At 42.6% G+C, this 16,406-nt stretch overlaps 2 protein-coding genes across 2 annotated transcripts; both read right to left on the bottom strand.

Annotated features, from left to right (window-relative positions):
- Positions 1–1,423: 1,423 nt before the first annotated feature.
- On the bottom strand, positions 1,424–3,865 carry COPS9 (COP9 signalosome subunit 9). Its single transcript, XM_049802217.1, has 3 exons — positions 3,721–3,865; positions 3,546–3,618; positions 1,424–1,729 (listed from the first exon to the last, which is right to left on the bottom strand). Exons 1-3 carry the CDS (start codon positions 3,781–3,783, stop codon positions 1,692–1,694), a joined length of 174 nt encoding a protein of 57 aa, XP_049658174.1. The 5' UTR covers positions 3,784–3,865; the 3' UTR covers positions 1,424–1,691.
- Positions 3,866–4,246: 381 nt separating this feature from the next.
- OTOS (otospiralin) lies at positions 4,247–7,681 on the bottom strand. Its single transcript, XM_049802216.1, has 4 exons — positions 7,606–7,681; positions 7,209–7,299; positions 6,847–6,873; positions 4,247–4,607 (listed from the first exon to the last, which is right to left on the bottom strand). The coding sequence occupies exons 2-4, from the start codon at positions 7,258–7,260 to the stop codon at positions 4,423–4,425; spliced, it is 264 nt and encodes an 87-aa protein (XP_049658173.1). The 5' UTR covers positions 7,261–7,299; positions 7,606–7,681; the 3' UTR covers positions 4,247–4,422.
- Positions 7,682–16,406: the final 8,725 nt, after the last annotated feature.

Here is a 16,406-nt window from a genome sequence, read left to right as displayed (position 1 = left end):
CAACTTTCTTAAAACTTAAGGCAGGCAAGTGAAAAACAAAGGAAAAGCCTGTACAAAACACCAACAAGGAAGTAGTCCAATACCAACGTGACCTTCTTGAGGAATCTGGGCATCAGCAGAAGAAAGTAGCTAAAAGACCAGAGGAGGAGAGTTGCTTCTAAAATCTATTTCATCTTTTGCACCTGCCCAGAATGCAGCCTCCATTTTCTGGCAGCAGCTCATTTCTCAAAATCTAGTTTGGAGAAAAAACAGCACCAAAGCTAGCAACAGTCCAAATGCAGTTGCTACCACTCAGTCAAAATGTTTACATTGGTTTCAAATGAGGAAAGCTTGAAATCCCTGCCTCTCTAAGCAAAGCGAACACTAAAAAGGAGACTGCCTCAGCAAGACAGTTCCTTTAGGGACACATTGTAATGTCAGACACTAAGCAGAGTAAATGTCAGAATGCTGATTTAACATACATTGAATGATGAAAACAGAGGATGTTGAGAAATCCACAGAAATACCATAAGAAGACACCTACATCCAACTGGTTTTATTGTCCTTACATTTTTAAGATCAGGGGCCAGCATACTTACTGTTACATTTAAGACTTCCTTTAAGGCAAACCCAAGAAAAAACATGTGAAAAAGTATGACACACAAGTGTTTCACTCCACGTGAAATTTAAGTAGAGTGAAGTCTTTAAAGAAAGATCAGTCACAGTATTATTTTTGTGATCAATTTATGGAATACAGACTGCACTTAAGATTAGACAGGATTAAACTCTTGATTCTGAAATAATATACTAAAAACTCACCTGTTCCTTCCATTCTGAGATTCACTTTAGTCACTGAAGGGTGCAAAATTAAACACTTCTAAGATGTTCTAAAAACTTGTGTCAAAATCTGAACTGAAAACTTGTGTCAAAATCTGAACTAATATCTAACAGACTGATTCATATACACTATACCCGTGAGTATGAATAATTACATTACCTGCTGTAGGAGAAAAGAACCCTAAAATTATTTTCTTTCTGTAGAGTACAATTTCAAGAATTAAATTATATGTTTAAATCCAAGCATTCCCATGGCCGAGGGCCAGAACATTTCTCTGCTTAAAATATCAAGATAAAATTACTACTTTTTATTCCTGTACTTTCTAAAAGTACTGATGGTAGTTGAGTATCTATCTTAGAAGACAACATACACTCTTCTCAGTGCAACTGGCAAATGAGTCAGACTATTCAGAACAAGCAACTGTCTTAGCCCTAGATAATCCTATATTGTGGGATGAACAAATCTTTTCTAGGCAGCAATATGCCCTGCCATGTATCTTTATATAATATCCAAAATAGTAAATGATTTAATAAAAAAAACATTCTCTAAGGGAGCTCAGAACACAGCAATATCTACTTTCAAAGTATATCCCAGAGAGAGAGGGAGGGGGGGGTGTTTAATATTTTATTGAATGAACACATCAGCAAGTAAAATTTAAAGAAAAATCCACATGCAGCTTCCTAGAAATAACAGTCCACAATTCCCTCCTTAGTTATCTTTAACCATCTGGTTTTCATATTCCCCAGGCAGCTTATACAGGTGTCGTCCTCCCCCTGTGATTTTCCTGTCTTGATTATTTTAATAAATAATGGGCACCACAGGCGATCCTAGAGAAAAATCCACATCTCAGCATTGGATAGCTGGACAACTAAGTTCACTGGATGTCATCATCATCAAAGAGATCTTCAAAATCTAGTCAGAAAAATAAGATAAGGTAAAATTAACCTTAAAAGTTTCAACTGTTACATATGTACATACTCAAGTATGGTTCTTCATGATTTGGATTAAAGACAGAAGAAAAGGTAAATTAAGTGAATAAGAGTTATTGCACCATCAGTTACTAGAAACGTAACATCAGTGTAGGAAAAGACAAAGACAGGCAGATCTGTGTATATATTCTCTATCATACACCAATTAAACTGGTTCACTTGTACAATACAAGCTTTGCAATTAAATTCATGAATGCAAAGTAAAGCTTCAAAGGAGGAGCTTTTATAAATGCGTTAAATAGCCATCACATTCAGAGTGGATCAACCATGATTCCCAGACTCCAGAACTAAACAAGTACTACTAGCTTTACGTATGCAGCAAGTCTCAGACGTAGACGCTTCTGCAGAATTCTGGCTTTAGGTCATAAGTGTGTGCCTGGATACTATAAATTTTGCAGATTGACATTCACATTTGTGATTTGCTGTTGCCTTCCTTAAAAAACATTTCATTGCTGTGAAGGTGCTCATAATAGTTCTCTCTCAGAAAACTCATCTCACTCAGACTAGTCAAATGTGACCAGCTAATGACAGCTGTTCTATGCATCTTTGGGAATCACTCTTAACCACTTGGCTTTGCACTTTCTTCATATATTGAGCATAAACTAACAAAATAATTGAAAACAAGTCTTTATTCTTACAGAAGGCAACGTACAAGTGCCATACAATAAAATGATGATTAATCCTCATTTATAAGAGCCCTAAACTACCAATGGAATACAATACCACAAGTGGGGCTTTGAGCAACCTGATCTTATGAAAGGTGTCCCTGCCCATGGCAGGGGGGTGCACCTAGATGATCTTTAAGGTCCCTTCCAACCCAAACCATTCTATGACTCTATGAACTTGATGGTAGAACTTTATGGAAATACCTGTTCCTGAATATACTGGCTCCAGCAAAGAGCTAGGTCCCTCCCAACTGTTCAGAGTATATCAAAGCTGAACTTCCTTTTTCTGCTGTATTCTAAGTCTTAAGCAATGTGTGAAACCTACTTGATTTCATAATTAATACCAGTTTGTGACATCAACACCACCACAGCAACTTGATTTAATAATATATCTGAAATTCACTGTTGAAATGTCTAAATATACTTCTTAAGAAGCATAAAACCCCCCACTTTAGTAACCAAATCTAATGTGGCATATATTCTACCCCTAAGTGGCCAGATACATAGCTGTTCTCCTCTAGAAGCAGCTGTATATACCTTATATGCATACACTTGACTTTCAAACAGAGAAAGCATATAAAAACCAAAGTTTTATTTTGCTTTGGGTACATATGCATGCATGCCTTAAGAGATTAAAGAATTATCTATAAAGTAGTAACACCCAGAGACAATTTTGTAAAGTTCTGTCCACATTTTTATATGTATTTGCACTGTGTAATATATGCTATTTGTTACGCAAACAGATCAAGGCATTGTTCCTTGTAGTGATTTACATGCTAAATCGCCTAAAACCTCCAGGAGAGGAGAAATAAGCATTATATCACCCCCACCTGCATCACTTAACACTGACGCGCTCTTACCGTACCGCCCCTAGAAGCGTGGTCAGGGAGAACTTTAGCGACTGCCAGGCACCAGACGTGAGATCAGAGAGAAACCGAGCGAGGTTTGTTTTGACAATCTTCAGTTTCTGCAGCTGTTACTTGGCAGGCCCCAGGCGTTACCATCCCCGCCGGGCGGGCAGGCACCGCGGTGACCCCTTACCCCTCCCGACCCCCGGAGCGCGGCGGCCCTTACCGTTAAAGAAGTCGGCGTGCACCGCTTTCTCGTTGGCGGCCAGGTCCATCAGCAGCCCCGTGCTTCCCCCTGCCTGGGAAAGCAGGCGCTGAGAGCGGCCGGGCCGCGGCCGGGCAGCACGGCCCTGCCACCCCCCAACCTCGCAGGCAGCTCCCCCAACACCTCCCCACCTCACCTCATCAAGATCCACGTAAGGACCGGCTCCCTCAGGAAACATCTCGTCCACCGCCGGCTTCATGGCGGCAACCCCGCTCGGCCCCCGTCGCGCCACCGCTTCCGGACGCGCAGCGCCTACTTCCGTTACGAGATAGGGCCAGCGGCGCGCCACTCTGCGCGCTTGGCGGTGTCGCCTCTCTCTGGTTGCCCTGTGCGGGGCGGGCCCCGCCGTTGCCATGGCGAGGAGGCCGGGGTGGCTCCGCCATTTTGCTCACCCCGTCCTCCTCGCCATGGCAACGGCGGGGCTGGGCGCAGGCCCCAGGCCTCAGGCCTCACGTGAGGAAGATGGCGCCGAGCTAGCCAAGGAGCTGCAAAGCATGGGGCTGTGAATTCTACTGGTGGTCCTTCCAGCCACCAAAGGGGGTGGGCTGGCATTTAACTACTATACACACAGAGAGTGGTTTCCTGAGTCAATGCTGTGAGCATTTTTTTGTGTAAAAAAACCCCTCTCAAAACCGTGCAACAGAATCAAGGAGTTTATTGATTTCGCACAAAAGCATAAATTGTGAAAAAGACAAGACTAATGTAAAGCATGAAACGTTATGCATGACTGCTATGAGTATTAATAAGTGGCTGAGGGGCAGTTCAGGTGCGGTTGCTGGCAGCCGCGTATTCACTTACACATCTTGGCACCAGTTCCAGCAAAAAACAAGCAAAGCATTTAGTGCTCGTGGTTGGGCACATGATAGCCAAGGTGACTCCCAAAAGGAAACTGGGCAAAGAAGGCTCTGGCCATTTCATCGATCCTGTCGTAGGCTCCCAGGGTCCGGAAATACTCCACATAGGACCAGAAATCGTTGGATGAGAAGGGCCAGTATGGCAAAGCTACAGATTCCTGGTAGAGATCTAAAAAAAAATTAAAAAATAAAAAATATTGCAGATTACTATAATACAAAGCATTTTTGTTGAAATCTTGGGCTTGGGAGCCAACATGGTTTGGGGTTGTGGGTTCACTTGAGGGGGTTGTGGGCTCCCCCAGCAGCAGAGAGACAGGAAGAGCCATTTCCCCCTCTCCGTGCCCCTGCTCTGCAGAAGAGGAAGCCGGTATTCTCTGCTCTGGTCGCACCAGGAATGACAGAGTGGGACAAGATGGAGAGCAGGAATTAAGGGACACCATCAGTATTTGGGGAAATTCAAGAATTCATTGGGCTGCTTTAACTTCTAGGAGGCTGCTGGTTATTTAAAAGCAAGGAGCAATTGCAATTGAATGCTATTTTTCCTCATTCCACACCATTTTCTCCCTCTGCCCAATATAAAAATATAAAGAATAAGGTGCCACCATCTATGCTGTGCCAATGCAGCTGCCTGCTCTGCCCACAGGAGAGCCAGGGGAAAGGGCCATGCAGTTGCTCCCTCACCATCCCAGCATCAAGGCAGCTCAGCTGAGTACAGCAGAAACCAGAGGTGCAGGATCTGCCCCGGGATCCCGGGGACTGGGTCTGTGCTACCCTGACATTGCCTGGGACCACAGAGTTGTGCCTCATCTCAGCAGGCTATAGGAAACAGGCTAAGGAAACAGAGAGAAAATGCATTGCCACTTGGAAGACAGCCTGCTCTAGGAATACCTGAGAAAACAGGAAATACTCATTGAAACAAGATTTCAAATTCAGCAGGAAAATGAAAACAAAATCAATTCCGAAAATGCAGGAGCTCGACCACCTTTGGGCCCAAATCTGGGCAAACAGAGAAGCATATATAAAATGTAAACACTAGCTCAGACCACACAGTTACAAATGTCTGTCTTTGCAGCAAAACTAAACGCAGTATTTTGATTTCATTTAAAGCCCATTTAAATAGATGGGAGCCATTCCACTCACCAGGCTCAGCTTGGGACCAGGATCTTTAGTGGGAATTAAGAGCCTTCAACAATCCTATTGTCAGACCTTAATTTTACAGAGTAAAGTTTGCAGCTCACAGACATAGATGGCATATACCAAATCAAATGAACCAGCCAAATGCTGTCTGCAGAGGAGAATTCACTGTTTATACCAGCTGACCTTAGATTCACTTTGCAGTCTGCTGTTTGGCCCAGTGTGAAAGGAAACCATAATTGTTGGTAATGAGAGCAACATGTTACTGCCTGAACAGCATTTTATTTTTAGATTGACACACGCTTTCCTGACTGTCCATGAGGTTGCTGCAGAAATATTTGCTGTGCACAAATACAATAGCACCCTTAAACTTGTGAAAACAGAGATGATACATTCAAAAGATTTTAGAGCCATAAGGAAATATAATGGAGCATAGGGAAAAATGTTTTGAATTAAAGGTAATCATATTAGCCCTTATTTTGTATATGTATTTCTATTTTCCATATCTATTATAATACTCTCCCTGCATATTTGTATCTGTGCACTCGGGATGCTGCTGGCTATCCTGCTGGTTATATGGAGATGTACACCAGCAATAGCAGTACTTTTTATTGCAGATACTTCTATGCAACTTTGATTTCAGAAAGAATTCTGTCTGAAAACACCAAAGAGAGGTTAACTAATATAATAATCAGTAAGCCAGTGTAAACATCATTAGGATGTTAAGGAGTTTTTTTAATCAAAGGCAAACACTAATCCAAGGGGCTAATCATGCAAAGTGACACGAACCACAGGGTAGCTGTGCTAAGGGATTTATTCCAACATTTATTTAATTGGATTTGTGGCAATCTGTAAATTTTAAGCGTTTTGTTGTGCACGTCAGTATTTCTTGCCCATAACCAGACAGACATATAGTATTAGTGTTCAGGAAAGACAAAATTCTCAGACATCTAATATGTTTTTAAGTCTGATGCTTTCCAATTACAGTTTTGTACAACAGAATTAGTGATTTGACCATAACCCATTTTTTTTTAAGACCGCAAGTATATTAGCTCTATTATTAGACATTAATATGTCAGCTTTTAATAAATTTCTTTAAATTTCAAAAAAGTCACTCCTCTTTCTCCACCAGAACTAGAGGAAAGTCCTTCCACAGCCCACTGCAGTTAGTAAGCGTCCTGCCAAAATCGCTGCTGGGGATCAGGTCTGGGAGTTACAAATGACTCTTCTAATTGTTAGTGATACAAGGAAAAGAAAAAGACATTAAGAATTACCATCTCCATCCTGGATTGATCGGGCATCTGTAAATAAAGAGGAAACTCATCGGTACCAGCTCCCACACAGCAGGACTTTCTGTTAATAAAAGGTTTGCTGTGTAGCCAGAAGCTGACAAGTTCTTTAATGCATATGTAGGACTCTCTGTATAGCCAAACATTTTTTGTTTCTTGAACAGCTGAATAAGGAATTCCCCATTTGCAGTCCCTCAGTGCTACAAACCAAATACTCTCAACAGCCAGAGCAATTGCATTTAATACACAAGCAATATCTGATACTAAATAGAAGATACTGCATTAGTAACAAAATATTTCTGGCAGCTTGAAAAAATAAATGAGAATAAATTCATCAGTAATCTTACCTGTTAGCATGTTCATCAGCATACAGAAGAAAAACAAGACAATAAATGTCATCTTTTCTGCAAGACACTGCTTGTGTTTCTGAAAAACAATCTGTACAGCTGAGGATTAATACAAGATTAATAATTACGCAAAGTCTATTATTTCTTCTTTTATTAGAAGAATATGTTCCAAAACAGATTCTAATTATTAATTTAGGCATAACGAGATCCAATGACATTTTCTTACAGTTTCTGAACTGCAACACAGAGTATTAAAAGTACCACAGTCCTGAAGTGCGTACTGATATTTTATTTATAAGTGGCATAAATCCAAAAGGCTACTCTGAACTGACATGAAATTAACTGTCTTTGGAAATGTTTTATTTTGTGGTTAATTTAATTTCACTTTAGAAATTACCTCTTTCTCTCTCCTTTTCTTCTTCTCACAGTAGTAAAGGTCTGTAGCTCCGAGTCAGCTACAGAACTCCAAAAGGATTTCTATTGCTGTAAAATAGCGGTGCTGTTTAAGGAAGGGTTGGGAGAAAAGGAGAGAAACGTCACCAAGTTACTACACCAATCTGATTTTGTCCCCTTCAAGTAGAGATATTTTAACTGCTCACATTTGCATTATATTTCAGTACTGTCCATGGAAGAAACAGTAGACAGTTTCTGAGAGGAAATCAGAATCAACTTTGGCAATAATACTTTTGTATTTTGAAGATGGAGGGAGAAAATCCAGAAACAAATTCAGTGATTATTACCTTTACTGCCCTCCTGATTGTCTTTCTGCTGCTTTAGAAAAATAGATTTTAAATTTTATTCAAGCAAATTGCTAACAGGATACTGAGTTCCGTCTCCAACTGAGTCAAAAAAACCACGAACACTTGACACTGATTTATGTTCTTACTTGGCACCTTTAAAATCTAGATATTAAAGCGTACATAGGCACCAAGCACCCACTGAAATAAATTGGCTTACATTATGGAAAGGAGTAGGTCCCAAATGACCTCAGCCATGCTGATACTGCAGGTACTACAGCCTTCGAACGGGGTCGATAAGGTGCATTGAAATGCATTTTCACATTATATTGCTTTCCTGGAGAGATTCCTCTCCCAATGCCAGGCAGGTCCTTTGGGCTCCAATCTGTGCAGGTTGCTGAAAGGATCCAGCACTTTGAGAAGCCTGGAAGGAAGACACAGTTTGGAGACTATTCAGTTGATGTGTACATCTTGATTTTCTTTTAGCACAAAACTCCTGATGGCAGCAGATGTGGTCAGGGACTAAGGTGTAGCACAAAGTGCTCTGCAACTCATGGGGAGATGTGGGGATTTCTGTGCTCCTAGAAGACATGGCCATTCAGGTCATGTTGCCAAACCCGGCAGCTGTTTTCAGATGGCTCTGCTCTAGAAATGAGCCACTGAAATCCCAGTGCAGAGCTCGCTGCTCACGTTCATGCTGCAATGATCTGATTGTACGGTTGCTGATTGGATCTGCTCTCTCGGCTGGGAGTTTTCAGTTGCCTTTATGGTCTACAAAATAATTTATCTATCTCGAGTCTAGACACCTGCATTTCCCAAATGTGTGTGTGGGTCCTAACATTGGTGCCTTTGCTCTACCACATCCACTTGTCTGCCACAGGAGTATCACGCCCAGAAATTCAGCATATTCATGCAAAGTCCTGGAGCGGAGAGATCCAGGTGAGTGGCCTTGCAGGAGGCCCCAGCTTTGCTGGAGTTATTCCTATCTACACGCAGAGTTAGGTAGTCTTGCCAAGAATTAATTAAAGATGTTCTGAGCAAGGGGAAAAAAAGAGTGTTTTGTAGCGCACCAATCTGTGCCAACTCTTATGGACGCTAAAAAGAAAAATATTATGAAAGCAGAACCTATTCAATCTTTGAAAGGTTTTAATCCTCCTGTTTAATATTTCCTAAAACCGCAGAAGGGGTCCCTATATCAGCTATGTACCGCCAGTACCTCTGCCCCACTCTTCTGGGGTTACAGCAGCTGTCAGTGGGAGAAGGCACTTCTCTTGCTTGGTGGAGTCCTATGGTACAGCCATGCACTCAGGTCTACCTGCCAGCACTGCCTGCAAAGCCAAATAGCACTTCCCCTTTCACTCCCTGATCTGTATATCCTATTCAAATAAACTATGAGAAGCACTGACATATGCTAATTCACACAGAAAACAGCCATTAGCTGTAATTAAATAATTAGCAAAAAGCAACTTCTCTGTACACCCATCAGTAGCTGTTGGTTTTGGCAGTCGATAGGAGAGGTGTAGTTCCAACTGGGAGGTGAGGTACGTGTTTTGGATTATGACAGAAGAGAATAATGATGTTCCTGATACAGCCACATCCTGCAGCTCTCCTCTCGAGGAATCAATGGTGTTGTAGGAGGATGACAAAGTCACAGAGGTTATCAGGCTCAGGGTCGCTCAGGTCACAACGTGGTCTGCTACAACACTGGATGTTCTTAGGAGGATTCGTGTAACTAAGGCTCACTCTGACATACACCTTTCCACCTACCTCCTTTACTGTTTCTTATTTTGTCTTTTGAAGCTTGGCGTTACACCCCTCCAGAGCTAGGAAGATCACAGATCTGACATTGTGTGACAGTCTTCTAACAATTACAGGCTTTCAGTTTAACTCATATCAAAGTTTTCCGTTTGCTAGTGCACAGATTGGAGATGGAAATAAATTCTCAGGGCTTCCATCCTAAAGGAGGTCTAAGACATTGTAAAAAGAGGACGAGAATTAGCATTTAAAACAGTTGTATCAGGGGATACAGCCAAGAGATACAGTTGTTTTAAATATTAATTTTAATCCCTTTTCTATCAAGGATTCTGTTGCTGTACATGACTACTTCCCCCCACTGGGTCTGTCCATTTGAAACACAACATTGGACTAGAGAAGAACTGATGAGTTCTCATCAGTTGCTCAATGGACTGTGCACAGTGGAATCAGTGTGCCAAACAGAGCACCACATCTTCTACGGCCAACCAGAAAGCACACTGTGCACTGACATGCAGCATTTGTGATATGCTGCAACCATGTTCATTCCATCTCCTCCTTTCTTTTTGCTCTAGGACCCCTTTCCTTTTTTCAGACTCCATGCAGAGGGCAACTGAAATAACAGCACTCGATGTCCAGTACAAGTGCTGGTATGGATCAGTTAGCAGAGCCCTCCACTAATAGTTGCCACCCTGCAGGCTTCTTCACTGCTGTGCAGTAATTGGAGATGCCATGGTGCCACAAATGCAAATCTGGCTCAGCAGCAACCACATTTAAGCAGATACTATAGCACTTCACAGGGTACCTGGTGAAAGAGTCTAGTGTTTTAATTTCTGCTCATTTTTGAAACAGTCATTTCTCATTTTCTCTTTTTCAGAAAGTCTCATTAGTTCAAAAAATTTTTACTTTTGCCAGCAGCAAGTTCTTCAGGTACCTTATTCTAAAGTTTGCATGAAGTTTTTTAGATAAGGCCATTGACTCATAAAAACTTTGCTACATTATAGAAGAGGCTGATGGTAATGAGCTTATCCCACCCACCTGCCCCAGGAGGATCCAATCAATATGTACTTTTTGTAGATAGCTCTCAAAGCCAGAAAATCCCACATACATCAGTCAGCTCTGTCAGAGACAGAAATCAAAGCATAGAGGACGTTCCCTTGGGCATAGGGGAATGCAGTTTGGGCAGCACAGTTGTTTGTGTGACTTGCTTCCTCATGGGGAACAGTCCTGGAGCTGCCAGCCCTGTGAGACTGTCTTTGGGTGGGCCCATTGCTAAGCCAGAGCCAGCCCCCGTGGAGCAATTCAGCTCTGCCTGTTGATTAACTAGAAACAAAGATAAAGGAATACAAAAAAGCAAGTTTACAGATGCCTTTGTTTTCTCAATAGCTATATTAGACTGCTATTACACACAAAAAAAATTTCTATAATCCTTCAGGCACTGAAAAACCCCCACTGTACATTGTTTTAAAAAAACAGAATATTTCCTATTTAATCAGTAGGCAAAAGCACATGCATACAAAGCTCTGTAAGAACTTAATTAAAAACTAAATGGCACTTACAGCTGCATCTGAAGTGCTTTGCCCTCAGGTTGAGCAGGCAAAATGTTCTCTGTAGGGCTGTAACACTTTTGCACGTGAGAAACAACCAATGGCAGTGATATATAGACCATCCCTGGGAAACACAAATGTTTGATTATTTCCTTCAGCAATTTGGTCCAAATAGTACAGGTCAAAAGGTTATTCATGTCACTAGAATATGCTTTGCTCCAACAGGTGTGAGTTGCCCTAGATCTTTCAGGCATTCACAGCTTCACTTTCTTTCCTTTGAGCTCTGCTTCACTTTTTGTGAATACAGAAGCGCCAAAATTTTCTGATGATGCTGGGTTACCCAGGATAGTAAAGCCCAGGCCAGAGAAGGAAGAATCAGGTGAGGACCTCACAGTACCAAGCAGCTGAATAACAAAATGGCCAATAAAAGTAAATGAGGTACCTGGGTAAATATCTCCAACTTTAAAAGCCTGTGGTAACTGACCATTCCCACTTAGAAGCTAGATTTGGAGCTACAATAGATAGTTCTGGTAAAACATTGTTCAATGCTCAGTCACAGACAGAAAAGCAAATCAAATAGAAAGAGGAAGAAAAAAACCCTCAAGGCATCACTATGCCATTGTGGCTCCCATTTTGGATATTGCATGCATTTTTTGTTTCACCATCACAGAAGGACATGATAGAACAAGAAAAGATACAAAGAAGGGGATGAGGAATGTTCACAGTCAAGGACCAGTTAAAGCAGACTGGGACTCTTCAGGCCAGCAAAGGGATGAAGAGACTTTATTTCTACAAAGAAACACCAAATTAGCCTGGCAATAGCTTGTTCAAAACAAAAGGTAGTGGGTTTTGGTACAGTTAAGCTGTGGCATTTCTTATCATAAAGTATTATCAACTACACAGTATCCTGGCTGCAGGTGTCTGAGCCCGGCCTGGGTGCAGAACATGACCAAGCAGCACTGCACTTTTGCTCTGTTTCTTATTTTCCTCAGGCATCCTCTGCTGCTGGGCCAGGTGAGCTCCCAGGCTGACTCGGTGGTTGTTACAATCTGACTGAAATATTGCATCTTTCTAGTTCTTGTGAACAGACATTTTTCCTGCCAGCAACTGGCTTGATCATCTTGATTATAGTAGCCCCTGGAAGCAACTGAAGAGAGACACAGCAGATAGATTTGGATAGTTACAAAACAATTAACAGAATAACTGTAGTGTGATTACAGATAGCCAAGTTAAAATGAGCTGCTTTCACATGTACTAGAGCTGTCAAGGTGAAGGTCAGATTTACAAACCATAAAGTTAAGGAGTAGCTCTACACTTAAATAAATCAGACTTGAGAGCAAACAAGAAAGTTTATCCATCCTTTTTTTTAAAAAATTATCATTTTAACCTCTGAAGAAAGGTTATATTTGTAGATGCAAATGGGTTTCCGGATGTTCACAGATAGCAGGCAGTGCTCTACGCAGCAATAGGTAGTGAAACCAAAGCAAGGGAGCAGTTCCAGTGGCAGTAGGACTAGTACAGCTTTGCTCCCACTGAGATGCTCCTGCCAGGTGTCCCAGTGCCTCTCCCCAGGAACACCCCAGTATCCTCAGCTCCTGTAAGGGAGCTCTCAGCTTTCCCTCACTGTCCCTTTCCCTCCCAGGGCAGCACTGCCATCTCCAAGCACCAGATATGGCTTTCTCGAGGGTCCGTGCTTGCACAGCACTGGAGGCTGGTCTACCTGCTCACCAGTCAAGCACCTGCTCCTGGGCAAGCTAATAACAGCTGCAGGCTGACTTCTCCCCTTCTATCACCGCTGACACCAATAAATTTTCTGGACTGTCCATCTGCAAATGTTCACATGAATTACAGGAATCTCACATGTAGGCTGCCACCAAAGTGGGTAAAAACTTGCTAATAGTTTCAAACTATTTTTCCTATAGGCAAAATGGAATATTAGATCTAACAAGTCCACTTGGTTGCCTGCATCTTGTTTCCTCAGGAGACAAGGCTGGCAATGCCTGTTAGCACCAAAGAAGGTGCACTGCAGGAAGGAGTCTTTGCTTCCAAGCAGTTCTGCTGAAGGGAGAGTGAGGGGCAGCAGCACCCAGATTCTGGTAGCTGAGCATCCAGGACTTGTCTTCTCCCTTCCTGCACCCACATGAGGCCTAAGTTTGTTTCCAAGGCACCTTTTTAAATAAATTGGTCAGTTCTTTGCTTTAGCCATACGCAGCTATTCAGCACAGCCACAGGTGACTGTGAACTCATCACAGAATCTAACAAACCAGTCACTGAGCCCTTTCACAGCTCTCAAGAGAGGTTATATTTTTCCTATTGCCATTATGGTTAGATGTATCACAGCAATAACCTCCACCATTTTGAAATATACTCACAATAAATTGCTTTTCAGATTGATTGAATGCCCCAGCTACACTAAAGCTATTAAGCCATCAACAGCTGTTTATTGTTTTGATTTCACAAACATGTTTCTTTAACTAAAAGTGCATTAAATATTTTGTTACCAAACAACATTAAGATTTTAGTGGGATGAAGAGAAGCTTCTTTACACCCGCAGTCTCTTCCCTTTGATTCATGCTCCAAGGCTACTTCAGTATCACTAGAGCTATACCTGCCCACAAGCAGCTCTGCCCTATGGACAATAAAGTTGATTCAACAAGATTGATGAAAAGATAGGCTTGATTACCAAAAAAAAAATCCATCAAGGAAATCCGAGCAAGTCGCTAGTATATTTGATACTATCAATCAGTGAGACTGTATTAGGGGCTATATCATTGTAGCAGTTGCCAGACCAAAAGCCACATGTGAAGGGAGCAAGTGCTGCACAGTGCCCTGCCATGCTGGCAGTGACCCAGCTACCCAGAAGCAGGGCATTAGCCTGGGGACATCACTCAGATATCAAGAGATTGTTTCAGCTGCAGATGGGGGTGTCTACGTTTGAAAGAGACTTCTACCAAGGAAGCAGATTCTAACAAGTTCAATGTATTGATCTGGATGGTATGACTGAAGAGCACAGTCATCCTGTGTGCTCACTGCTGGAGATGCTGCTCAGCACTACAAGCAGCACCCACATCTGTCGTGGTTTAACCCCAGCCAGCAACTACACACGACACAGCCACTCACTCCCTCCCCTCCATGCAGTGGGATGGGGGAGAAAAATTGGGAAAAAAAGAAGTAAAACTCGTGGGTTGAGATAAGAACGGTTTAATAGAACAGAAAAGAAGAAACTAATAATGATAATGATAACACTAATAAAATGACAACAGTAGTAATAAAAAGGATTAGAACATACAAATGATGAGCAGGGCAATTGCTCACCACCCGCCGACCGACACCCAGCCAGTCCCCGAGCGGCGATTCCCTGCCCCCACTCCCCAGTTCCTATACTAGATGGGACGTCCCATGGTATGGAATACACCGTTGGCCAGTTTGGGTCAGGTGCCCTGGTTGTGTCCTGTGCCAACTTCTTGTGCCCTGGCTGGGCATGAGAAGCTGAAAAATCCTTGACTATAGTCTAAAGAATACTGAGCACCAATTGAAAACATCAGTGTTATCAACATTCTTGGCATACTGAACTCAAAACATAGCACTGTACCAGCTACTAGGAAGACAGTTAACTCTCTCCCAGCTGAAACCAGGACAGTATCCACCCCTTATTCTATACCATTGATGCCATGCTCAGTTCCCGTACCTTTAGTTACATCCTGATCAATCATCATCACCTTTCCATTCTTTTGAGACATATGAACAATAATATATACACACACAGAGATAACATTCCTTTAGTTCATGGGTTATTTTAATAAAATGGTTGTTGAGTTCATTTAGTTTCTGACTCTGGGCTCCATCTGTCATACCAGTCTGTCTGGGCAGGAGGGATGGTGCAAAGTCCTCTCAGTTGGTAGAGCAGAATTGGGCTTCAGTATGGTGTGACGAGTAGATGACATTTGACGCAGCAGAAGGATGGTGTGCACCGTTGGATTGTTGCATGCTGGAGTCAGTTCTGGTTCCATCACTACTGCGCTTTGCTCAGTTTTATCGTAGTTCTTTCTTGCTTGATCCAAGTGATTCTTACTATAATACTGTGGATATAGCATATAACAATTATAGTAATGATAACATACAGTAGCAGGGTTATATAGCAACTAATATCATACAGTTTAATTCTGGCTATTTTCACCTAAAATCAAATCCGCTTGAGGCACACATCGGACTTCTCCATCTTTTCGCATCACCCACCAAGTGCACCCAGGCCCTTGAGCAAAAGCAATCCCACAAATGGGTTTACCTTTGCCTGAGGCAGGAGTAACCCAGACTGTTTTCCCTAACATATTTTTCATGTGCACTACAGGGACTTTATCCCCTTCTACAGTGTCGTGGTTTGAGCCCGGCCGGTAACAAAGGACCACGCAGCCGCGCGCTCACTCCTCCGCCCCCCTCCGGGGGGATGGGAAGGAGACGGAGGAGAGAAAAAGAAAAAAAGAAACTGGAAGCTCGAGGGTTGAGATAAAGGCAGTTTACTGGGACAAACACAAAAAGATTACAACAACAACAACGGCACTAATGAAAAAGTATACAAAAAGAGTGATGCACAGTGCAACTGCTCACCACCCGGGACCTGACACTCCGCCACTTCCCCCACCGAAAACAGACACCACCCCCCGGCCTGCTCCCCATTTATATACTGAGCATGATGGCACATGGTATGGAATAGCTCCTTGGCTAGTTCATGTCAGCTGCCCCGGCTATGCCCCCACCTTCCAGGTTCCTGTAAAAATTAACTCTATCCCAGCTGAACCCAGGACATTATCCACCCCTTATTCTATACCATCTACATCATGCCCAGATCTTACGTTTTTTTTCCCCCCAATCAACCACTACTACTTTCTTTGTCTTTTATAGAAGTATATGGACTCCACCCCCCGACCTCGCACACACACACACAGTGTTCCTTTAGCCTATAGGCTATCCCTCTAACGTGTCCATCGATTTTGGGGCTCTATCTGTTGTAACAGTTCTTCAGGATAAGAGAGAGATGGTGTGAGATGTTGGGTTGTTGTACGCTGCCTCTGGAACTTGTGGCTAGTACATTTGGTGCAACTCATGCCCTTGGTCTGCAGGTCGAAGATGTTGATCTTGAGGAAATTGCTGGGTGCCAGTTCAAG

The sequence above is a fragment of the Accipiter gentilis genome, chromosome 6 (genome assembly GCF_929443795.1).
Source record: "Accipiter gentilis chromosome 6, bAccGen1.1, whole genome shotgun sequence".
NCBI classification, from domain to species: Eukaryota; Metazoa; Chordata; class Aves; order Accipitriformes; family Accipitridae; genus Astur; species Astur gentilis.
This window is presented reverse-complemented; position numbering and strand designations above follow the sequence as displayed.